At 39.0% G+C, this 24,156-nt stretch overlaps 3 protein-coding genes across 3 annotated transcripts in view; 2 read left to right on the forward strand and 1 right to left on the reverse strand.

The window, feature by feature from the left end:
• Nucleotides 1–13,329, forward strand: part of LOC104965330 (mitogen-activated protein kinase 14A) — a 17,345-nt gene extending 4,016 nt beyond the window's left edge. The window contains exons 3-12 of the mRNA XM_010794287.1: nucleotides 3,442–3,500; nucleotides 5,939–6,050; nucleotides 8,514–8,543; nucleotides 9,076–9,123; nucleotides 9,278–9,392; nucleotides 9,495–9,566; nucleotides 10,929–11,008; nucleotides 11,181–11,259; nucleotides 11,552–11,725; nucleotides 12,427–13,329. Of these exons, the coding sequence (XP_010792589.1) occupies nucleotides 3,442–3,500; nucleotides 5,939–6,050; nucleotides 8,514–8,543; nucleotides 9,076–9,123; nucleotides 9,278–9,392; nucleotides 9,495–9,566; nucleotides 10,929–11,008; nucleotides 11,181–11,259; nucleotides 11,552–11,725; nucleotides 12,427–12,488 (831 nt within the window). The 3' untranslated portion in view covers nucleotides 12,489–13,329. The remainder of the gene's footprint in view (nucleotides 1–3,441; nucleotides 3,501–5,938; nucleotides 6,051–8,513; nucleotides 8,544–9,075; nucleotides 9,124–9,277; nucleotides 9,393–9,494; nucleotides 9,567–10,928; nucleotides 11,009–11,180; nucleotides 11,260–11,551; nucleotides 11,726–12,426) is intronic.
• On the forward strand, nucleotides 13,042–16,552 carry LOC104965331 (heparan sulfate glucosamine 3-O-sulfotransferase 3B1-like). Its single transcript, XM_010794288.1, has 2 exons — nucleotides 13,042–13,058; nucleotides 15,108–16,552. The coding sequence occupies exons 1-2, from the start codon at nucleotides 13,042–13,044 to the stop codon at nucleotides 15,724–15,726; spliced, it is 636 nt and encodes a 211-aa protein (XP_010792590.1). The 3' UTR covers nucleotides 15,727–16,552.
• A 6,275-nt stretch (nucleotides 16,553–22,827) lies between these two features.
• On the reverse strand, nucleotides 22,828–23,956 carry fahd1 (fumarylacetoacetate hydrolase domain containing 1). The gene has a single exon (XM_010793655.1). It carries the CDS (start codon nucleotides 23,847–23,849, stop codon nucleotides 23,187–23,189), a length of 663 nt encoding a protein of 220 aa, XP_010791957.1. The 5' UTR covers nucleotides 23,850–23,956; the 3' UTR covers nucleotides 22,828–23,186.
• Between the last annotated feature and the right edge of the window lie 200 nt (nucleotides 23,957–24,156).

Consider the following 24,156-nt stretch of genomic DNA (forward strand, 5'->3'; position numbering starts at 1 on the left):
ATTTTTCTCTGAAATTTTAGGTAGGATGGTCCTCCCTTTCCTCAATGGACAAGCCCCCACTGAGTAAAGTAGAGTTATTAACTAGGTAGCAGTGTTATTTAACATACTTTTATTGTCAAGTATTGTCAAGTCCTCTGGGTTTTTGGCATTTATTTGAGTGTTTGTCCACATTTGAGAGGCTTGAGGGGCAACAGAGGACACATGGACAACTCGAATCCTTTTTTCCTTTTCTTTATTTCAACTTTTCAAGGACAGATTAGGATTCTTTCAGGTTGAAAACCTTTGAAAAAAAAAAACATTACAGCATGTTTTGCTTTGCAATTTAATATATTATAACCTAAATTAATCAGTAACTAAGTATTTTACTCAAACTCAATGTATTTAATAGTTAAATAAGTACTTTAATTGACCTGGTTCCCCACAACCACACATTTGCCTTATGTGACCCGCTCTATCGAAATCAGTCAGGAGTCGCAACGGCTCATTTCACAGCAGGCATAACAGCCGGTGTTTCTCGTGAGTGTTTTCCACGGGAAACAAACACAATACACACAAACGCAAAAATACACAAACACAATGTTCCCTTCCACCTATACATGCGAGTCGTCCTTTTCTTCAATTAATGCGATAAAGACGCACGAGAGGAATCGATTGACGCATAAAAACCTCGATAACTGCCTGCGGATTAAAGTGACGTCCATATCACCAGATATCCAAAAAATAGCGATCGATGGGAGATGTCAGTTTTCACATTAACGGTACGTCCACACAGCAGCTTTGAAAAAATCTTGAAAATCTTGGAGCTGGGCATGTCTGAGAGCTTGGGGATTTTTCGCGAGCAACGCGACCAACAACCAATCACATGAATCTCCCGCCCCCGGCATTCAAAGCAAAAAACCCCGGTTCTTCTCCACGAGCAATATATATATATATATAAACTCCCCAAACAGGCGAAAACCTACCAGTTTCACCCACTGTCTCTGCCACCTCCCACCATGCCTGGTTCCTCCGGTTTGTATCCCGGTAAATAGTTCTGGTCGTAAAGAACCGGGTGATTCGCTACCGTAATTTCTCGTTTGGAATATGTAGCTGGCTCTCCCAGTTTACACGCGGTTTGATTGGTTACTATGGCTAGCGCTTGTACTGTCAGATTTGCATAAACGGGATTTGATTAGCTGACGCTTCCAGCTCAGCTTCAAAAGTTGAACATTGCTCAACTTTTGAATCCTGAAAATCCTGTAAATCCTGTAAATCTTCGCTTCGCTTCCCCACAATGCAGTTCGGCGAAAAGCGAGGCAAAGTGACGTCACTCCCATTCAAAGTCAATGGGCAGAGAAGCGTTGGAAGATTTTTTTAAAGCTGCTGTCTGGACGTACCGTAAGTGAGTACCAAGCCTGTCGTAATTGTATTTAATCGCCTAATTATATTTTTTATATTTTTGAATGAATGGCTCATTGTAATTATTATCCCTAATGTAGCGTGTTTGCTCTGTAGTTTCAGGAGCATATGCACCACCACTCCTCGCCCTCCATGATCAAGCGGCTTCTCCAATTTTGTTGTCAATGTTTTGCCTGAACTTTGTTACTGTTCACATATAAGTAAACATTACGGTTGAATGATTTAGTGAGCTGGTGTTATTTTTTTCAAAGCACACACCGAATGTTGGATATTTCAGCAGCACACGCTGTCCACCTATTGATCCACTATCAGCGTCAGTGCCTGATTGTGCCTGTGCTGTGTGTCATTCACTCTCAACATGGATAAAGTACAATAAGCATTCTTCAGGTGTAGGTAGATTCTCTATTCGGACATTATAGCCTATATGTGCGACTGTCGATCCGATGTTGTAAAAAATAAAAAATAAAATCTCCAAATATTTTTTTATTTTTTATTCTCAAAATTACAGCCCAAATATTATTGCTGGCGGGCCAACAATGGCCCGCTGGCCGCCTGTTGCCGACCCATGCTGTACTGTATCTTCTTTTTGGATGAACTTTTAATGTATATTGTTCTTATCTCAACCTCTGTAAAAACCTTTATAATTTAAGTAGGAATGGCGTATGTTTTGGTGTATGTTTCTGATCATAGTGCAGGTAAAAAACACATAATGGGTAAAAATAAATAACTGATTGATCTCACCATAAAACTGAGCCAGTTGAAAAACTTACATTAAGAGATTTTTTGTATTATTATTATTGCTTATATACAAATAAGGTTATATTTAATCAAAATTTGTTGGTGTATTTAATAAAAAACTACAAATGAAAATAGACAATGTTAGTCAAATAAATTAAGATAATGTTTTTTTAGTTATTTTTTTTTAATCTGGTACAGCCGGCCAATGGCAAGAGACTCACTGTCATACCATGACTTGTTATCTGAGCGTGTTTGTTTAGTTCTACTCACACAGAAAGGTCAACCCTATGAGATTAGTTGATTTTGAGGATAAGCAAACTTTGCTGACCACTCAACAAGAAGAGCCCATACAGATCTCACCAGTCCTCCCTGACCAGCTGGTAGTGTTGTGTTTCGTTGGAACCCTCATGATTCAGTGTTTTAGCTGAAAACCTTACATAACCTCCATTTACTCGGCAGGTTTTTGGAAGTCAACAAATTAAATGAGTTTCAACTCTTTTACCACCACCAAAGAGGTTATGTAATTGATTTGATTTCTTTATATGTTTGTCAACAGGATCAAGAACAAACTACTTGCCAGATTTTTTCGGAACTTGGTATATTTACAAAATTGGCTAAGAAGGAACCCATTACAAATCTGTATCAAACTCAATTAATGGGGAAAGACCATTATTTCTGCTCTATCATACCACCATCAGTTCTGCCTTCATCCAAGTGCCTTCATCCTAGTGCCTTCATCCTAGTGCCTTTATAAGAGTTCATGAGTTGTACCTCGTTTACCTCCGCCAAAGAGGATATGTTATCGGTTTCGGTTTCTTTATCTGTTTGTCAGCAGGGTTATGGAAAAACGACTGGCGCAATTGGTGTACCAAGGGGGAACCCATTAATATTTGGACACATTTGGAAATGGCAAAATATCACCCTTTCAGAGTCCCCTTCTAGTAAAAGTTGTGTTTACTTTGTCATAGAAAGACAAGTTAACATAAGACTTTCAATGCATTTTGTATCCTGTGTTGTTAGTTTCTGTGTTTGGATTTAAAATCAATAGAAGGACTGCCATTTAAAAATTGGCCCATACATCTTACATAGAAAATGATGTGACATTGGATGGAAAAGACTGTGATACTTAGAAAGAGAGTTGAAGGAGCCACAGAAACGTCAGTGCTGTAAACATGACACTCAAACCATTGAAAAACACTTGAAAACACTTCATTGCATTGACCTCTTCACAAAAGTGTGTAAGCGTTTCCTACATGTGAATCACTGGACGTGTATATTAACGTCCTTACTGTTTTTCTCTTAAAGGTGATCTGCCTCCTCAACGTCTTCACACCCGATTCCACACCAGAAAAGTTCCAAACCTTGTGAGTCTGGATTCAGAAACTGCATACTTTCGCTCATTGTCGCAGCTTGTCAAGACCCTGTGTGCAAGTGTGTGCAAGTGTGTGCAAGTGTGAAGAGTTCAAGTGAGGATGTGTGAGAGCAAGCTTGTTCATGTTTGCTGTGGTTTGTGCGGCTGTATTTCCTCACCATAGCAATGAGCAGTGGTGGTTCTAGACTCATTTTACTTGGGGGGGCCGTGATGGGGCCAGTTGTATAATAAGAGGGGCCCATTAAATGCGGGACAAAGACAGTGTTCATAACTTTTTTAGTTCAGTATAAAGTCGTAGTGCATAAAAGCAACATAAAATACCATTATTGGTGTTTGATTTACTAACTGAGTTTGTGTCAATGACTTAGTTACAATTTTAGTGTAATTACCTTTATGTAGTTACTTAGGCCCAAGATACAAACCATTAAAGCAGTTTGGGGAAGTAATTATTTATACAGCCAACTTTATTTTTTTTAATTTCCTTCTGTTTGTTGGTATTTGTCACAAAACTTGTTTCAGTAACTTAGTTTCAATTTATTAAACTACATTACTGAGAAAAAAAAACATCCCTGTTGACTTTGACCCAGGTTTGTCAGGGTAGAGCGAAGCAGACAGGACCCAAATGCAGATTTCACAGAATCTTCCTTTATTTCAAGGTAAACTAGAAAACAAACAGAACTCTTCCCCGTGAACACAGTCAAGACAAACAAGGAACTAACAATGACAGACAGAAAAACCAGAACTTAAATACACACAAGACTAATCAAAGAAACAAGAGACAGGTGAGCAGGGAGGAGAAAACACAGGGGCACAAGGTGAACACAATCAGGTAATCAGACAGGAGGGAACACAGACAGAAAGCAACAGGCAAGACAGGGGGTGAACACTTTTTAAAATAAAACAGGAAACCAAAGACAGAAAAAGACAAGACAAAACAAAACACAGACAGATCGTGACAGTAGTGTCTCTACTGGGACATGTCTCNATCTTGCGGTCAACAAAAATTACAACGGCCCTGTGTCACCCTCTCTTCCACACACACACCTCACGCAGGTGAACAGGATTATAATGAGTGCTGCCCATATCCATTTGACCCAAGCCAACCAATCAATAGTGATCAAACAAATATTAAAACAAAACACATTACTATACACGTTTCATGGCTCCTACACTTCAATCGAAGATTTAAAAGTAGCTAAAAAATAAAGCATCACGATATGTGTGAGAGTGCTCTTACATAACTAGTGTAACAAGCATGCATGACAGACTGAGTCAGTTAACTGTCAGTCATGCTTTGTTGAATTCCGTCAGATCTGTATCAGTGACACATTCACCAAATATAATAAGGGAAAGGATTTTGTCTGTTCAAAAGAATACAAGAAAGGAGATGAATGTGCTAGCTGGGAACATGCTGGAGGTACAGTATACAGTCAGTCACAATAATGAGTATCCAAGCTAGCTAGTTTGCTAAGGTTACAAGTAAAATAGACAATATGTTCACACAGTTTATTTAACATCGCTTCAATTTGTTTTAAAACAATTATTCAGAAATTATAATTGAACTGTGTCCGTGTAAGACAGCTGCCCTCTTGTGTACCTATATTTGTTGATTTTATCTTTCTATGCCTTCAGTTTCTCTTAAGTCCCGACACGACGCTCATCGACGGCCCGACATCTATCGACAGCCGAGATCGGCTTGGTGTGTAAGCCGATTTCGGCCGTCGATAGATATCGATAGATGTCTGGCCGTCGATAGATGTCGATAGATGTCGATAGATGTCAATAGATGTCGATAGATGTCTGGCCGTCGATGAGCGTCCTGTCGCCCTACTCAGATTGGTGTGTCTTGGTGCGTCCCGCACCGCCGTTTCTTTTCAGCCTTGCCGACACCTTCCGCCGCCAATTCGGCATGTTGAATCGGGAGGCTGTCGGCTAAAGGCCGTTAGCCAAAGAAATCACTCTGATTTGCTGTTCAGCTTAGCGAATCAGTGCATGAGAAGCGAAACGGAAGTGAGGGACCCAAACAAACGATTAAGAAGGCAAATCTGAGATTTCATTTAACTCCAGCTCTCGACACAGGTTCGGGAAAGCCCCATGAGCTTCTCGTTGTAGAGTGAAAATGGAACGCACACGCAATTTGTTGTTTGTTTATATCACGCTGTCTGTTCTTCTTCTCTCTGTGTATCACGCAGTCTGTCTTCCGGTTGTTGCGTCTTTTGAATGATAAATACACACTACCGCATGCGCAGTTCGTACGTGCAACTTGGCCGTTGGCTGAAGTCTTTGTGGGGTGTTCCAGTGCGAAACATGGACAAGACGCAGGAGACGTGAGGCGACGTTCCGTCGGGACATGTTCTTTGGTGTTCTTTGGTGTTCTTTGGTGTCAGTTTGGTTTGTAAGGACCTTTAACTTTTCTTCTTCTCTCTGTAGTTATATGGTCATGCCGTTAGTAGCCCAGGATCTGGGCCACATAATGAAGAAGCGGAGATTAACTGATCGCATCATCACATACCTGTTCTACCAGCTGCTCAGAGGACTCAAGGTAAGTGATTATTACTTTTCTCACTTGATTGTTACACATATGGGTCAATTACGTTTTTTTAACGTTTATTCAACATTAAGCATCGCTTTAAATAATGTCATATGAGGCTATCTTAAAAATAAGTCATTTTCTTAACATGCTTAACCATTTTTCCAAGCGGTATTCTTAAAAGGTGGGGTATGTAATTTTGGAGAAACCAACTCGAGTGCGCTAGAATTTGAAACTACGCAGCCGAAAAAAATCCGCTGCTTCCTTCAGACTTCCTTACAGAGCCCCGCCTCCAACACACACGAACGTGCACATGACCAATGAGGGCACGAGATAAGTTTGTGCACAGATGGAAGGCTGACAGGTAGGTAGGCCATCCACTTATTTTAGCCGGGCCGGCTCAGATGATTGGTCGTGCTTTTTACAGTACTACGGCTTCCACAGATGACATTTTTTTATTGTATTTATTGTCAAAGCACTTAATATATTCATTGCTATCAGGATGTTAAGAGCATTCCATGGAATATAAAAACAAGTGTTTCTGAAATAAATGACATGTGAAATGTTTAGAGTATTTGCATTTCTTCTGAGATTTTGTTAAAAGTGATATGTTTTGTTTATTAATGTTGCTGTTGCCTTCTTAAATGTATTTGATTTGTCCTGTTAATCACAAGTGAGACAAATATTTATAAAAAAAATACAGTGGAAATACAGGATCAGTGATTTATATTATATTTGTTGTGTCTGTTCTGGGCTACTGTAGAAACATAGCAGTGAACTATGGCAGAACCCTTGGAAATGACCTGCTCTCAATGTAGAAATGAAGTTGAAATGAATTTGAAACTAATGAAATCACAACAATTCTTAGTTTTAGGTCAGAGCAGGGTCTCAGAATTCACATGTCACTGCAAACCAGCCCAGTGTGTGCTGGAGGTCAACACAAGGTTTGCAGCAGCTTCAGAAAGCAGAAATGCTAACCCTTGGTGACACTACTAAACCCCTTCTCCTCCACGTGTTGAGAAACTTTTGATTAAAAAAACTGGAACTTTTTGTAAATAAGGCTTAAGGCATTCACTCCTTTTAATAAATGAAGCGAAGTGCAATATCAGTGGATGTAGGACACGATTAAGCAATTTACAATCTTTTGACAGCTTTCAACACCAAATGAACAATGCACATTTAAAGTACAGACACACAATTAGTTTTCTTATATATCTTTTCATCACATAAAAATGTACAACCTCCGGCAAAAAGGTCAACAAATAAAATTAGATAATATTACTTAGTCCTGTGCTAATTTAACGTTTTGTATTAACAGTGGATCATGTGTGTCATCTGAAATGATTCATTTGTAGTGAATAACACTCTCCGCATTTCCCCAGCTCTAGAGAGCATTTTTGCGTCTTTCCGATAATTATTTTCATTTTTTTCACTGTTTCAAGGTCTTCACAGGCAGATATTTTCAACAGAAACCTCTGAAAACGCACTGTACACTCCCTGCTCAGCACCAATCAGCGACCAGAACCAGTAACAAACTAGCGTTGGAACATAGTGGAGCATTTAGCAGCTATAGATGTAGCTATTTCCCTCAAGAGTTGGTGGAGACCAAATCTGTTTTGGTCTCCAGATAAAAGAAGAGTTAATATTGGCTTTCCACAAACTATACGAGGGCAAGCTCGTATATAATGCAATGTTGCTCAGCACCAGCTTGATTTGTAAATATGCAACTGTATGTATTATGCCAATGTAATTCACAGCGTGTTATGCAGGGGAAATCAATGTAATGTGCATGTGCATTAAAATCCTAGCCTAATTTGGGTTCAGTATTATGCTCACTACTCCCCAAATACGGTGTGAAAAAAATTTCTTTATAAATTCAAGGTACTAATGTTCATTACGGGAGAGGGAGTATATAAGTAAAGTATAATAAAAAGTCACTACAGCACTTCCCATAATCATTATGCCATGTTGGAGGAGATTTGTAGGGCAAATATGAGTTTGGATAAATGAAGGTCGCATGTCTTGCTGGCATTTTAAGTACAATGTTTTCACTTTACTCACAGTCTGCTTCACCCTTATTTATGCTTTTCCACTCACCACTTGTCAATGTGCAACCAATAGGGCTCGATGGAAAGGAAAGGAAAGCACGCTTTGAACTGGAAACTAAGACTAACTTCTCCCAAATGCCTCTTTGTCTTTGAATTAAGCTGCAGACATCTCTCGTTCTGAGATTGTTTCCCTTTCTTATCTGTGTGCTTTAAGTGTGCTGTAAGAGCCTGGATTTACTCCAAGGGCTGTAAAATACACAAAACAGAGCCGTCACAGTGGGCTGCGGGTGGAGACTATGTGTATTTTTAAATCCACAAGTCAATACCATGGCATTTAGAGAGCCTGCTTGCTTTGCTACACTTTGTCAGAGAGAAGAATGTCCATTTGTGTTGTTTATTCTAAAATCTGTGTTCTCTTTCTTTACAGTATATTCATTCTGCAGGCATCGTCCACCGGGTTGGTTTTTATTCTTTTTTTGTATACAACACATATTGTAGAGATTGTTTCCCACTCATTACAACATTAGTGTTTAATTAAGTTATACATCTAATGAAATAGTTCACACATTTAAATGTCAAAGTTCTGGTTTTTGTGTTGGTCAAGTTCTAGGTCTGAATTGTGTGTGTTCCTTTACAAAAGATATTAGATGGATAAATTAAGATTCATATTCAAAGATATTTCCCAGAATGACTCACTACTTACTCAATGTAGCCTTATTCAGGTGTAGTGCAATGGATTACATATATGGTTTGTTTTATAGGTTCCTTTAACACAGGGACTAAACAATTTCCCCTTCTTTTTACTTTAAAAGCTAAGCTAGGCCGACTGTTGCTCGATAACTATCATACAGAAGATTGGTATCAGTCTTTTTTTATCAAATGCTCAGAACGAAAACAGCAATTGAGTATATTTTGACCTATTACAAAGTGTGTTTACTATTTCACTATAGACTTTATGCAAATAAGACATCTCATGTGTTGGATTTTAGGATCTGAAGCCTGGTAACCTTGCTGTGAATGAGAACTGTGAATTAAAGGTAAGCAAAAAAAAGTTGCATAATCAGAATGTAAGATGATGATGAGTTGCGGCCTTAAATCGGATCTTCAGGATTTGTAACTTTAATTGTTGTACTTGCGAAAAAGTGAAGAGGAAATAGATTCAATGGTTAATCCAAGTGTCACTATCCTCAGATCCTGGACTTTGGACTTGCAAGACAGGCAGAGAGTGAAATGACTGGTTATGTAGTGACGCGCTGGTACAGAGCACCAGAGGTCATATTCAACTGGATGCACTACAGTCAAACAGGTAACAATATTACCTTTCAGTTTGTAAAAAAATAGAACTGAATATTGCAGTACGCTAAAGCAAATGATTACATTTTTATTATTGAAATGCTCACTCCCACAGTGGACGTGTGGTCGGCCGCCTGTATCCTGGCTGAGATGATCACTGGCCAGGTGCTTTTCCCCGGACACGACAGTATCCTCACACACTCAGATCACTCTGTTGCAATAAGGCTGTGTATGTTCAGCAATAGCAGTCAGAAACCCACACTGCAACCGGCATTTTTAATAGAATATTTTGAACAACTGAAGACAGCATGTGGTGACCAATATATATATATATATATATATATATATATATACACTGTAGGAGCTGGAGAAATATTTTGACAAGAAACTCAAAAATGTACAAAGAAAACAAGTTGGGAATTGTTAAGCTAATTTATGACTATTCTAATATCCGATAATTTTTGATGTTTAGCACTTTGATCTCTAAGAATATCCACTTTTTTAAAATCATAATTTCATAACTTTAATCCAGAAACAAGTGTATTTTTTACTATGAATGTTCCCTCCCTCTCCAGCCTGCAATAGCCCTCAAACACTTCAATAAACCGATGCAACATTGTGAGATTTTGGAGTGTTCCATATAATTTACACACTTCGGTTTATTGTAACAAGTACTGTTATCACAGTATCACTCTGGCACCAGGTGGGAATGGACTCAAATGTGCAACCACAGACAAAAGAGGGTTGAATAAGCTCTACCTAAATAAAGAAAAACATATTTTCTGTTAACTATCAAAAAAAGAGACAGAAGAAAGTAACAACAGAAACACTTGGCTATTAAGGGGCAAACTCATAGAAAACACTAGAAAATACCACTGGAATACCTGTGCCGCTAACAGAGAACAGACGTAACAACTGGCAGAGACAAAGGAGGCAGCACAGACTAAATAAACATAGGGTGATTAGGGACAGGTGACCCTGGTCAGAGCGGCAATCACAGAGAAGCATAGACACAGGGCCAGCATGTGACAACTGAAAACTATTTCTGCTGCGTTTAGGCAGTTTCCTAATTTAAAGGAGCATTTGCTGATTTTAGCAACAGGGATATCACCTCAGGCAAAGTTACTTTGCTTCATCACAATCTGGAGGTGCGAAGTTTCAAAAACAAGGATATAACACAGGGTCAAATAAAACAAGGCTTTTGGTTGATCTATGCAAAGGCACTGCTCTTGGAGCTCGTCCCATACTATTGAGTAAAAGTCAGGATAATTTCAGCCTATGCGGCTTAAACTCTGACTATTTTCCACCCAACTTTGTTAAAGTGCAGAGCTAAGTCACTGAAGCATCCCTTTAATGATATATCTTATTAAAAATGAGCCTATCAATCCTAACTGCATGAAAAGTATACACAAATAATACCCAATCAAATATTATAAAATATAGCTGCTTCTTTATTTTGTAATTCAGTTCGCTATATCACGTTTGCAGATTGAAAGACTTGCAGAAATGCATTTTATGTTGTACATTCTTCCTGAAGCAGCCTGTTCAGGTATTGATCAGCTGAAGAAGATCCTCCGGCTGACAGGGACACCGGACTCCTCCCTGGTCCAGAAAATGCAGAGTAAAGATGTACGTTATGCAATGCTAGCTAACATAAGCACATGGTATCTTCCATATATAGAATTCAGGCATAGAGGCATTTCACAGTGGAAATTACACGTGTCATTTTGCATCAATTTCTTGTTTCTGTTGTTAGCTCATGCTTGGGAATAAAATGTAACCGCTCTTAACTGTTTTCTAGGCGCAGTCGTATGTGCAGGGTCTACCTCCACAGAAAAAGAAAATCTTCAAGGAAGTGTTTCCATCAATGGAGGGAAATGGTGTGCTAAAGCGCTCCTGCTCATTGACTTTAAACTGAGATTCATTGCATTTCTCTCGTCTTGAAATACACAATACCTCTATGCCGATCTTGGCAACCTGTTCTTGACCATCGTGTCGGAAAAAATATTGTACTGTAGATAGCAGGATTTGCCTTATGTTTATAACAAATAGAATGTGAAAATAATCAAGTTAAAAATATGAGTAAAAAAGACAGAAATGTTAGTTAACGTTTAAGTAAATGAAAAGAATGTCATTGAGTATTGATGTGTTTTTATTTGTTGATGCTTCCAGCTGTAGACATTCTGGAGGGCATGTTGATACTGGACCCAGAGACCAGGCTGACAGCCAAGCAGGGCCTTGGGCACCCTTTCCTGGCTGAATACCATGAGCCAGAGAGCGAGCCGGACTCTGACCCCTATGACGACTCCTTTGAGAGCCTGGAGCTCGCCGTTGGGGAGTGGAAGAGTAAGTTCTAAATACACACAATGCCTATTCTGAAAATGGGCATTATGTGTTGTAAAAGTGCAATCATTAATTTATTGCCAATAAAGTGGTGCAGTAATTACGTTTTTTATAAGCAGACCTGGAAGTTAGCATTGCAAGGGCCCTTGACAAAAAAGCAAATGGGATTTGTCCATTGGATTTGAAATATAAGAAAATAAGCTTTGAGGCTAATATTTATTGATGATACTAACAGGGTTTATTCAGCAGGGTAATCTCCACATATGAACACCACTTTGACAGCTTTTGAACGACTAAAACTATGAACTAACTACATCACGGTATCATGGCTGTGTATCCCCACCGCTAAGCTACAGGCATCTAATGTTTAGGGTGATGAAATGTAGCCACTTCTTAGCAACCATCATTTGTACCACATGATAGCCTCATACAATCATAGGGTATTAGCTGATTTAATTTATGTCATAGATCAAACATTTTAAATCTCGTAAGCTTGTGTTAACAATAAACCTTATTTCAGAAGCCTTACCAAAAACCAATCAAAAGATAATTGACTTTAAGATAAAGGAACCGGAGGTGCTTTTATTCTAACTTAATTCAATGTTTTAGTAGTCCTCCCTGCTCTACTATATTCACTTATAAATACAAATAACCTTAAGTGCTTTCATGGGAAATGTCTAATTCTGTTTTATTTTTGTAATCAGGTCTTATCCACATGGAGATCATGACATTTGACCCTGAAAACCCCAGTAAGACGGCCATGTAGGAAGCTTCGATGTGCTGGCGCCATCAAGTGTTGATTTTAATACAGACACAAACTGAATGGTCAACAACATTGTCAAACACTGAGAAACAAATATAAAAGAACATTCAGATATTGTCTGAAACATCTGAGAGGCCTTACACATTTAAATGTGTTTAATTGAAGGGCAGCTTTACTTGGTATGGTGGTACAACAGTGCAAAATAGTAATTGTAGGTCAAGAATAAATACCTTACTGAGCCATGGAGGGGGTGTATCTTCTGAGACTAAATGGTTTGTTTCCAAGAAAAAACACCTTTTTACTTTATGACAATTATTGTAGATTTTGAGAAGAAAATTACATATATAGGCCTTCAGTGAAAAAAAGTGAGCCCTCCTCATGCAATCAGGTTTGCAACACTGAGATACTGGTTGTTTTGGCCTCAAATGAACATATTACCATAACCATCTGAACTTTGACAGGACAGGACTGTGAATCGGGCCTGTATTATAACCTTCTCGTTTTTTCTTGGGTAAAACCTCCATTCCCTGGAATCTTGTTTTTATTTTCACCTGCAATGGCCCTGATGGTATGGTGACCTGTACAAGACAATAACAAACAGAAAGTCTATGCGGAAAATCTACTATTTTATGATAGAAAGATAACCCGGTCTTATAATAAAAAATTCCCTTGGTTGCATTGTATCTAGCTTCACAAGGACAGTTATTATCCATGTCTCCTTCTGTACGTTCTCGTGCTACATACTGTATATAAAGGGTATAACATGCAATTTCTTAAAAAATATGCTGTTTTTTTTATTGTTGGAGGTCACAATTTTTTTTGCAAATAAAACATGATATAACATGACACACGTTGTTGTTATTCAATTATGTTCAAATGACTAATTGGATCGATTTCAATAAATCAAAGATGGATACTGGTAAAAACTAAACAAAAAAAGGCAAACAGTGTCATACAATCCTCCATCACTAGAGGGCAGCATCATATCATAGTAAAACTCATTTTAGGAGGATGAAGTTAAGTTGTGAATGTTCTTGGTAGCAAAACCAACGGAGACATACAGTACAGAATAAAGCTACTACAGCAGAGGTGGCAAACCCACAGTCTCATGCGGCTCGTCAGTTAATTTCGATTTTTAATTGTGTGTTTGTTTGTTTTTGCGCATATGTATCCCAGTTCACAAAGAGTTAATAACACACAAGTTTCAGGCCAATCGTTACACAGAGTTTTCAACAAAGAAGTGCTTTAGCCAATCAGAATTCAGATCCTGCAGTACCGGAGGCAGGCTTTGACTTTGACTCGCGATTTGACAGTGAGATATATCTGCTTCCGATCGGCAGAAATATAACTCAGATAAAACCGTTATAGCTCAATATAATGTTGTCAAATCAAAATGGTAACACTTTGCAGTTGTATATGTGTGTCTGAGAGGGCCTGCTCCTGGAAAGCTGGCAACTGACACAAAAGGACTCAAAGAAAGAGAGAAAGTGCATCTCTGTCAGCAGAGCTTCCGTCAATCATGTCATTTGAGGAGAATTAACAAAAATACACTTCATTTATTTTTAAATAACTGTCATGAATCTGTGTGTGAGATACAGACAGGGAGAAAAAAGACCAGGCATGTTTTTATTAAATTATCAACAAATATCGCGTATGTGCCCTTTCATGCATTTGAGCCCCTTCCACATCCTCTTGCACGTTTCAAGAAGCAACATGCATAGTAGCCGGCCCGTCTGGATTTAACCACGCCCACTTCCGCATTACGCAAGAACGTAGCTTTAGCGTCATAGACTTCATCTTCGGGAGTTATAGCGGTCGCGGTGTAAAGCAGGATATTGAATAGTTGTTTGTCTTTCCAAAGGATTTGTTGACTGAAAGTAAACGATCCAGAGTCCTGAGATTGTATTACTGGTGTTTTATCATCTCAGCTGGTGTAAGAGCAGAATATTGAATATAACCTTGACTATTACTGTGTAGCCTACTTCATTTATCTGACAGCATTATTTAATGATACTATTTTATATATATATATATATATATATATATACACACATTTATTCATTTATAAACATATATATATAAACACACACTTATATGTACTCACACNATGTTGCAGCACAACCAACTGTTGGGGAAATATTTTCCAAGGTCCATAGCTTTGACCCAGTTTATCAGTTCAAACTGTCCTGACTGATCACATGCACCTGTAACCTTGGCTGCTGTGCTCTCAGTGTTCTGTCTCCCTGTTCCTGCCTGTTGGCGTCAGCTGATAGAGGTGTTATGATTCTATCTTGTTATGCACAATGTTGATTATTCTCTCTGAACTAGCTAAATACATGGGTCTGGGGTAGAGTTCTTCAGAATTGACATGGCAACTCTCCCGTGAAGTCAGACCCTCTGACTGTGTGACTTGTGATGTGAATTCTCCGGCCGAAACTCGTAATAAACCATCAGTGTTTGACATCAAAGCTCCTGCTCTTCCCGTGTCTCCTTCATGAGTCGGTCCCACTGCATTGCTACACAGAAGTTTCTCCCAAACCAACCAAACTTTGTAATTGTGACAGCTATATTTTCAGTGTGAAACCGAATTTTGTGTCTGACAAGTATCTTCTTTTCATTTAGGAACCTGATGCCTCGGACGCTGGACGGCCAAATCACTATGGAGAAAACACCCAGCTACTTTGTCACAAAAGAGGCTCCTAGCCGTGTCTGCACTATGAACTGCCAAACCAAGCTCATTGTGGTGGTCAGAGATCCCGTGACGAGGGCTGTTTCTGACTACACCCAGACACTGTCCAAGAACCCAGGCCTTCCATCCTTCCAGAGCCTGGCTTTAAAAAACTCCACCACAGGTCTGATTGACACCACGTGGAGCGCTGTGCGCATCGGCCTCTACGCCAAACATCTGGAGAACTGGCTTCAGCACTTCCCCTTGTCTAGTTTTTTGTTTGTTAGCGGAGAGCGGCTGGTGTCTGATCCAGCTGGGGAGATGGGCCGTGTTCAGGACTTCCTGGGTCTGAAAAGGGTTGTTTCAGACAAACACTTCTACTTCAACCAGACAAAAGGTTTTCCCTGCTTGAAGAAGCCTGAGGGGAGCAGTAGACCTCGCTGCCTTGGTAAGTCTAAGGGCAGACCCCATCCCCAAATCCCCTCCGAGGTCCTGCAGAGGCTCAGAGACTTTTACAGGCCCTTCAACCACCGTTTCTACCAGATGAGTGGACAAGACTTTGGCTGGGAATGAACAAGGAGTTTCCTATCAGAAAAAATTTCTGTTTAATGCTCCAAATGACTAAGGTTTTCAGGGATGCGGTACAGGAATGCAAAGTCCACAAACTTAATTCTGCGTGGATTCAACGTGACAAGCAACCTATGAACTGTGACTGTTGTGTTGTAGAGTAGAAGCCGACGTGAACACAGAGCTGCCAATATGGAAGTTACACACATGGCTTTGTTTTTAAACTATTAAACTATAGACTAAACTAAAGAGCAAAGTGTGTACCAAGGGGGGAAAAGACATTCCCTTTGAAAATCATTTTTGATTTTGATCAAATAAGCTGATATTTATAGTTTCTGTTGATTTGAAAAACAACAGTTACAGTTTTTTTTATTGAATAAATGTATTTATTTTGCGACAAGGCCAGACATAAAACTGAATATGTTTTTATTGACAGGACATAGTAAAAAAAATGTCATACGCCATGATTAACCACTATGTCTTCTTAATTATAAGCAGTGTTACTTTGACTGCATTTATATTTTCATTACATTTGCTGTTTCCAAATGTCTTTTAAAATGTTACATGTCTTATGTTGATGTTGCAGGGTGTTTCTCTGTACATTACAGTTGATATCTCAATAATACCTCATCTGTAAATATCAAATGTGTTAAGAAACCACACATACATTCATTCCATTTGTAGACATATGTAGATAGTTTCTCCTCAAAGCCACACACATTTTAATTGCATTGGCAGTAACCACTCCGCTGTTGCTTAAAATAAAAATAATGTTTTGATCTGTGATTATTTTTGAACCAATTAAAACTCCATATATAAAGTACACAAAGCACAGTGGTGTCTATTAAACTTTTTTTCTGACTCTGATCTTTTGTTTCATATAGTAACTTTTTTTTTGACATGACATCAAATATTTCCTCATTTTTATATTATGCAGTACTGTAATGGAAAACTGAGGCTGTTAGTTTAAAGGCTTGTAGAAGACCGATTTATATTTGCCCTTTCAACAGTAATCCAGTAAACCGTCATAATAAAAATTAAAACTAAAAGACCTAAGAGCAGAAGTGTGAGAAATTGATAAAAACAGGTATTAGCATGTCCGCCAACTAGCTACCTACAATAATCTACTTTCCACAAAAGTAGAACTTCACTCGGGGAGCGCAAAACCTTGCAAGCCCAGCAAAGTGAAAAAAAGAAAAAAAGACACTTTAAAAAATGTAAACTGTAGTGTTATCAATCAGAGAGGGTTGTGTTTGAACAAAATAACACTGTATTGTGAGCCAACGTTAGCTGAATTTGCTAGCAACATCTAACGCTAGGAACAGAAAGCTTGACAGGCATATAAACGGTAACTATAGGGCGCAGGCATAGTGAATGCTTAGTTTTTCTACGGTTACCCTGTCATTGCTGCCACAACCAAATGTCTATCTCTCTCTCTCTTTCTGTAGTTCTGTTCCCCACACTTCATTTGTACGCTATTCTCAAACTTTAGTTCCTTCAATGGAGAACTGCCTCTCTTCCTCTCTCTCACTGCTTTCCCTTTGCCACTTCCACACAGTTAGACCACATGTACAGTCTGAGGCCAGTATGCTACTGGGCCCTTTAATTATGAAAGATGTCCTCTCTTCTTCCTCTCTGAAATCTTCTCTTTCATCCTACACTATCCTGTTAGGAAGAAGAACATTTGCTCTGGTGGAACAACCAAAAAAGGAGCTTAAGATCTGAGCAATTACTGGTCAAATGTTTCTTTGCTGATGTTTTTTTTTTTAACAATGCATGAAAATACGTCTGACATTGGCTTGCATTCAGTAATAGGCCAAAGCAAAAAAGATTAAATCAAAGCCATTGACATTGAGCTTGGATTTTGGAAATGCGGCTTCTTGCATTAGCATGCTCTTGCGTGTCTTCGTGCAACACGCACGCACGCACGCACGCACACTCACTCTCTATTCATCTTGCCTCCTCCCGTTGCCTATTCAAGTCATTATTTCTGTCACATTCACTCACTGTTTTATATGTCTGGCATCAGTTTTTAGAGAGCCTTGCTAAAAATTTAAATGTGCTTGCCTCACTTCATCTGTGCCAACCTGTATTACTGCATTCACAGTGATAGCTGCCTATTCACCGTGCCAGCCCAGCAGCCGGCATTAAAGATAACCAATTTCCCATTCTGCCATCTGCAAAATACATTAGTAGCAATGTAAGCAGGACAAGCCCAGTCGTTTAGTCTCATTAAATCAGCAGAACATTCGGCATAATCTAGGGTTGTCACTAAACACTGGTAATGATGTGATAAATTCGATTGAGGTAAAGGAAAGAGAAAGGAAAATAGTGGAATGACAGAGAATATGATAAAAGCGAGACGGGAAGATGAGCGTTGGAATTCATCCAAATGAGCTACTACACATGTAATAAATCATAACTTCATCAAACTCTCTATTTGCTGTATTAGTATGAGCTCATGAACAGCCAGCCTGTTGTGGATCCCACAGGAATCTGTAGACACTACCAGCACTTGGTCATGTTTTATTACTCAATCATCATTATAGGTGTATGGCAATTCACAAAATTGTAAATGTAACTGAGTTGAGTAAAGGGTTGTCACAGGCTTGCTACAAGACATCCTCACTGGGCTTAATAACCACAGCAATGCATTGTTTATCATATTTTCAGCAAAAAACATATATAATTGTTTTTACATTCTGGACTGGTCATAAACCAAAAGTAGTTAGGTTGCAATTACAAGAGAATGCAACAAGAAAAAAAGTCACATTTTAAAGTTAAGGTTTCGTTTTGAACACAAACAAACAACTTCCGAGGTTCAGACAACAAAACTACCTGGTTTGGTTTAGGAAAAGAGTAGTGTTTACATTTAAATAACCACATTTGTTAAGTAGAAGTAACATTTTACATTGTGTACACAAAGACAACAACACATTGTTAGTTTCACAGGGGACTACTGTAACAGCGAAACACCCAAACATGTTTTGCTTGGTAAAAGTAGTCCTGTGTTTTGAGTCCCATCCCTCCAGATGGGTAATTACATCTAGAGGTCTGATAATTCCAATTTAACAGGATGATAACACTCTGATTTGGTGGTTACATATACATTAGGCCAAAGCCTAGATTTAACTGAAGTAAAAAAGTGATTTCAGACTCAAGTCCACCGCTACACAAACCCTAAATGAGAGAAATTCAATATATACTTCTGAATGTTTGTTTGAACTATAGGTTTTCTGTATTACAAATACTCCAAACATCTAAACTGAAATTACAGCTCTTCACTTCTCATGGGTAAAGCAATTTGTTTAGCTTTGGCTGGCATGCAGCTTCCAAGGATTTGAGCCCATAATTTAATGCATGCCATCAATTCCTAGCAGTGCAGATATGTTTGCATAAGTAAAATTGCCCAATGTGGATTGAGTTTCAAGCCACTGTGACTATTAGAGATTAGACGTGATGAGGGATGTATATTTGGTGCGGTGACTCAAATTTGGGAATAATGGGCATATGGCAGACTAATCAGAAACACCCTTGAGGGATGGATGAACCACTCTGAAGACTGAGTTGAAGGAAAAGGGGGGCCTGATTTCTATACAACAGATAAATGTAGGATTAGAGTTTAAAAAGTGGTTTCCCTTTGAGGAGACAGAATGAAGACGGTTCATACTGAGGACTCCACACATTTCCCCCCCGTACCGCAGTCTCCTTCGATTCAGGGAAGAAATGCTCGGGGATTTTCTCTCTTCTCTGCGGTTTAGGCCTCACAGCATCTTGTTAAATTGTGACTCCAACTTTAATTGATGAGAGAGTAATTTGGGTTAGAGAGATGTTCTAATGCTTATGGTAGCTCATATCAAATTGGGGAACTTTCTAGGGATATGGCGTTAAGGAACTTTTACAATTGGATTTTATAACGTTGTTTTTCTGGACACGTTTCAGTGCATACTTCTTTTTCTATTTTAGACAACAAAGTACCAGCCCCAGTCTGCTTTTGGACGGACCTTGATTTTAAAATAGGAACAATCAAAGTTTATAGAGATGCTTGCACTGTTGCCAAATGGATGGAAACCTTTTACACTTAAAAACATAACTGCAGAAATCAAATACAAATAAAATAGCTCTTTTAGAAACATCCTTAACTTTTGAGGTAGAAGCAGGCTTAAATATAATGCTGCATATATGTTCCATGGTACACTATACCACTTTACCTTCCACCTGCATCTTCAAACAAAATGTTAAAACACTGCATGCAGTCAATCACTCTGAATGAAACAGGCTCGCACCTGGCCTTCATGCATGGATTCTTTTCATTTGCCAAAGCACCCATTCATTATTTTACTAAAAAGATTTGCAGCCCTGAAGTTGGCATATAAAACCAAATCACATTTTTGCTCTTGATTTGCTTCATGGTGTTAATAATCCCCAACCAGCCACTTGTTACCTCAGGACTTTAGCTCATTGCACTGTAATTGTTCACATGCAGAAGAAATAGTCAAACTCTGTCAATGATTTGGGAAACGTAGGGTAAAGGCAAGGTGTATCCACTGCCAGCAATGTGTTGTCATCCAACTATGCAAACCAGTAGCCCTTAATTTTAAGTCAAATGAATTGCCTGGCTAAGTAAGTGCGTGTCTTTTGGATGTGATATGTCATAGTCATCCTGTCTGACTCAATCCTTCCAACGGTTGTGCGTGATGGTGGTTTTATTCTAAGAATGGCCACACTGCCTCACTGTCTGATGACAGTGCAGCACGCAAAGCAAAGGCATCACGAATGGTCCTTTTCTAAACACACACACATTGCCAAATTGTAAATCATTTTAGCATGTTGGACCTTCTTGCCATAAATTACATGTCAAGAGCTGGTGCTTTTATCCACCAAAAAATGCTCAGGGCAAAGTGTTCTATTTTTCTTATGCCTTTCAGTCATGTAAGAATGGTATGGTGGTGGTATGTGATTTTTTTCAATCATAAAACATACTGTAAGTTAGCTATTTCTTCTTTCAAATTAAATAACCACCTCTTCATATAAAGACTAGCTTTACTGTATTAGAAAAACATGAATTTATTTTCTTATGCTTCAAAATTATGCTCCCCTTCTTGATTCATATGAACCGTGGATGTTCATGCCTGTAGGCTAATCATGTTCAGGTTGTTTTCCATGTGAATCGAAGAGAGTTGCCTCGGTAACCTCAAGCATGATATATTGCTCTCAACTTACTGATGAACTGATGGTTTCTAACTGATGTTTAAACATGTCTTTAGTAATATTTCATGTGGTATATTACATAAGGTGTAAACATGCCACACTATCAAACACTCATCTATCCCTCCTTATCCTCGAAATACCCTTTTTGGTCTATATGTGCACGTGTAATCAGTATGTTAGCAGGCTCACAGCTTTATTTCTGCAAGTATTCATAAACTTGAGCATTAGACAAATAAAATATTTGACTTTAAGGTATTGGATCACGAGAGTTACATGATGCATTTTATTTTAACCTAATTTAATGGCAAACCATACAAAACATTTCAAAAGCCACAAATGTCATCCTCATTTTAACCGTAAAAAGTCTGGAAATCAGCAAAGTTATTAAGATTGATCATCTAGCCAATTGCTTTATATAATAGAAAGTCTACTTTGTTATTTGTTGTTATGAGATATTACCCTCAAGTTTCTCTGTTGCAGTTACCAGCTGGCTTGATTTTATTTAACAGTTGACATCATTATGTATGAGTTAGATCGGAAGACTGTGGTCTCCACATAATCCCCTCTCCCTTGAAAGCGTCAAATATACCTCCCCAGACTCCCGCTCAATGACAACACACAGCTTCATGTGATGAACGCTTAACCAGAGCTGAGCGTGAGCTTTGAAGCCATTGTTCCAACCTGTGAGTGTGTAATACCTTCAGTCACATGGGGACAATGAACAGTATGATTCATAATCTCATAAAAGACGACACCTGTGTGCACATGCCACACTGCACATGGCTCTAACCCTGTTCTAAAAAACAGGCCACGACTACATTTCCCAGATCCCACATCTAATTGCATCTGTCATAACTGCTCTGGTGATGGACACATATAACCCTGGAGTCCCCTGAAGGCCGGGCTTGGGTCCTGTGAGTCTCAGAGATAGCGTGCCCTTAAGGTGTTGGAAGATGATGTACACTGACTCGGGTTTCAGCAGACTGGCCTGGGACAGGTTGATGGAGGCTGATTGATCCTGAAAACAGAGAAGCCTGTGGGAGAATTGTAATTGAACCTGGAACAGATGTTGAACAGGCCAGGAAGAATGTGGCTGTAATGAAGGTACAGCCTAAAAGTCCAAATTAAGCGAGATGAACCAGTTAACCATGCAGTTTTATTAAATGGCATTGGCAATGGTAGTCTTTTTGGCATGTTAGATTGTTGTCGGCTGCTAGGTAACATTTACTCTGCAGAGGCAACAGGGTTCACTGTGCAGTTAAAACATTTATCAAACTGTAATCCATACACTTTCTGAGGAAAACATATCTCAGCTAATCCAACACGAAGCACAATGTGTTTTAAATTTAAAAATTAACCACAAACAGCCAGTGCCAAACCCTCAACCCTCCCAAACTCCCGCACCAACATGACTATTTTTCTCAACTTGAACTCAACTGGGATAAACACTACTTCACATTTAAGATTCCGAAGGGAGCACTACATGAATTCAACCTGAGCAACTTTAGGAAATGTCCTTATTATAAAGGACACACTAACCAAATCATAGTAAAGCATAAGCAAAAATACTATTGTTATTAATGTATTTATAATAAAGGTCACGCCCGTTATACTGTATCATTTCCATGCACATTATGGAAGGAAACATCCAACATTTTGAGTTATTAACTATACTCAAGCAGTATTTTAAGGTACTTACCATGTACTACACATTTTCAGTGGAAAATATTGTACTGTTATACTCCAATACATTTAGTAGCAGCTCTAGTTATGAGTACAATTGCAGAATCTGATTATTAATACAGTACATCATTTATTAATGTTGACATATTATCGTAGACTAAGCTACCCAGCAATTTATAAAGTAGTTCAAAAAAAAATAACCATTACTAGCTGTGACATTTAAATGATGTACACTTTAATGCAACAATAATGAGAATACTATGATATGTATTAGGCTGAATTTGCTCTGTCTGCTGTGTTTTAATTTAGATAATTAAGTCTGAAATAGTGACAATTGGTGTTGAATTATTTCCATTTCCCTGGTTTAGGGAGATAATGCAGATCACAGGTAGATTTGTGAGATCATTCAATGTAAATAAACGGTTTACTGTACAAGGCAGCATCAGACATAGTTTGGTGGCAAAACACTGCCATCTGCTGACCCACAAATGAAAATAAAGAAATAGTTTACAATCAGGTTGAATCACTCTCTTTTTAAGAGTCAGGGTATTTATTTAGTTTTTTTGTTTCCACTACTTTTCTTGTCTGTCCACTCTGAAGCTCATGGTGACAACGTCCTGGATCCCAGCCTGCAGCTGATCATGCTCCTGCACGGCGGACACTCCTTTAGGGGTCCCGGTCAGGATGAGATCCCCCTCCTCCAGGGTGATGAACTCGCTGATGTAGCTGATGAGATAAGGGATGGAGAAAATCATCTGGGAGGTGCAGCCGTTCTGCCGGAGCTGGTCGTTCACCTTCAGCCACAGGGTCACGTTCCCCGGGTCAGGGATGCGCTCTTTGGGGATGAACTCACTGACGGGACAGGAGGTGTTGAAAGCTTTGGCCCGAGTCCACGGCAGACCCTTGGATTTACACACATCCTGGACGTCCCGGGCTGTCATGTCCAAGCACAGAGCATAGCCTGCAACATGCTCCATGGCAACGGACTCAGGGATGGCCGTTCCCCCTTTCCCGATCACCACCCCTAACTCCACTTCATGGTGCAGGTTGTTGGAGTACCGGGGTACCAGGATGGAGGAGCCCTCTCTGACATATGCAGAAGGTGGCTTCAGAAACAGGATAGGCTCTGTAGGAATCGCATTTTTCAGCTCTTTGGCATGGTCTGCATAGTTTCTGCCAACACAAATTATCTTCCTCCCCCATTCCCAAAAACGAGATATATTTCGTGCCGTCATTGTGGAGAAACGTGTAGGTTTTCAGCCGCTTTGAGGCTGTCAGAACCAGTGAACCGTCAACTAAACTTTGACCGACCATGAAACGAGATTTTCTAAACTACGGCAAGCCTGAAAGGACATACAGTAAACTCAAATAAATATTACAGCTGTTAAAACAATGCACTTTAAGGGTATCAGTGCTCAATTATACAATAAGTAGGCTATCATTTATATCTACCTGTTTGTATATTTAAAGAATTATAAGTTAACAACACATATCTAAATAACACATATTTTAGTTTTTATATTGAGTATTCAGGATCCACGC

The sequence above is a fragment of the Notothenia coriiceps genome, unplaced genomic scaffold (assembly GCF_000735185.1).
Source record: "Notothenia coriiceps isolate Sejong01 unplaced genomic scaffold, NC01 NC01_scaffold00037244, whole genome shotgun sequence".
NCBI lineage: Eukaryota > Metazoa > Chordata > Actinopteri > Perciformes > Nototheniidae > Notothenia > Notothenia coriiceps.

Excerpts from the sequence above, each read along its gene's own strand:
- fahd1 (XM_010793655.1), bottom strand. The coding sequence starts at position 23,849 with ATGACGGCACGAAATATATCTCGTTTTTGGGAATGGGGGAGGAAGATA.